The 1,075-nt window shown below is 34.6% G+C and overlaps 1 protein-coding gene across 1 annotated transcript; it reads right to left on the bottom strand.

Annotated features, from left to right (window-relative positions):
* Window positions 1–26: 26 nt before the first annotated feature.
* On the bottom strand, window positions 27–1,015 carry LOC111387195 (the record flags this gene model as incomplete). The annotated part of the gene is made up of 4 exons (XM_023011738.1): window positions 791–1,015; window positions 497–685; window positions 159–230; window positions 27–38 (listed from the first exon to the last, which is right to left on the bottom strand). Coding segments are annotated over exons 1-4 (498 nt in total), but the record flags the coding sequence as incomplete, so codon positions are not given.
* Between the last annotated feature and the right edge of the window lie 60 nt (window positions 1,016–1,075).

Raw genomic sequence — 1,075 nt, 5'->3', positions numbered from 1 at the left:
AAGTGTAAACAAACAAGGAAACTTACCTTAGAAGGAAACTAAATAATATTATGCATAAATTAAAAGATGCTATATAAGACTAACATCTGCCCACAAACTCACGATGCTACAACTAGAAGTAGCGAGAGTTTGTCAAACAAGAAGTGAAAACAATGAACTAGCTGAGACTTCGTAAAGAAGTCAGCAAGTTGCAACAATGAAGAAACAAAAGCTAGAAAAACAGTGTCATTCTACAGATAATGGAGAACCAGATGACAGACAATCTCAATATGCTTCGTGCACTCATGAAATATAAAGTTGTGAGAGATCTGAATAGCACTGTGATTATCACAATACATAGGAGTTAGAGAAGATAAAAGGACACCTATGTATGCAAGTAACCAATACAACCACACAACCTCAGTGGTAATGGATGCTATAGCTCAATACTCTGCCTCAGTAGAGGAACGGAAAACAATAGTATGTTTATTAATTTTTCAAGAAATAAGGGAATCACCCAAAAAGATACAAAAGCCAGTAGTAGACTTGCGTCGGAGGAGTTACTAGCCCAATCAGCATCAGAGTAGGCACGAAGCACTAAAGAGGAGGTAGATAAAAATAAAAAACTCTGAAAGCAAGTAGCATGAAGATAGTGCAAAATAAGAACAATAGCTGCCCAATGAACTATAGTAGGAGTTGAAACAAACTGACTAACAACATGAATAGCTTAAGCAATATCGGGATATGTGATTGTAAAATAAACTAGACATCCAATAATAGTGCAATATAAAGTGGGATCAGTCAAAGGTACATCGTCAAATGGTGAATATCGAGTTTCGAATTCAAGAGGAGTATTAGTAAGATGAGCATGCTCAATAACATTCTTAGCACACTTGGATTGAGAGATAAGATAATCTCTAGGAAAAGAAACAACTTTGAACCCTAAAAAATAAGATGATGTACCTAAGTCTTTCATTTCAAAACGATGAGACAATTCTGATTTCAAATATGCAATTCCATCAACATCAATAATCATATCATCAACATACAGTAAAAGTAAAATGCGACTAGTTGAAGTACATCTAAAAAATATGGT

Source organism: Olea europaea, unplaced genomic scaffold, assembly GCF_002742605.1.
Source record: "Olea europaea var. sylvestris unplaced genomic scaffold, O_europaea_v1 scaffold39321, whole genome shotgun sequence".
NCBI lineage: Eukaryota > Viridiplantae > Streptophyta > Magnoliopsida > Lamiales > Oleaceae > Olea > Olea europaea.
This window is presented reverse-complemented; position numbering and strand designations above follow the sequence as displayed.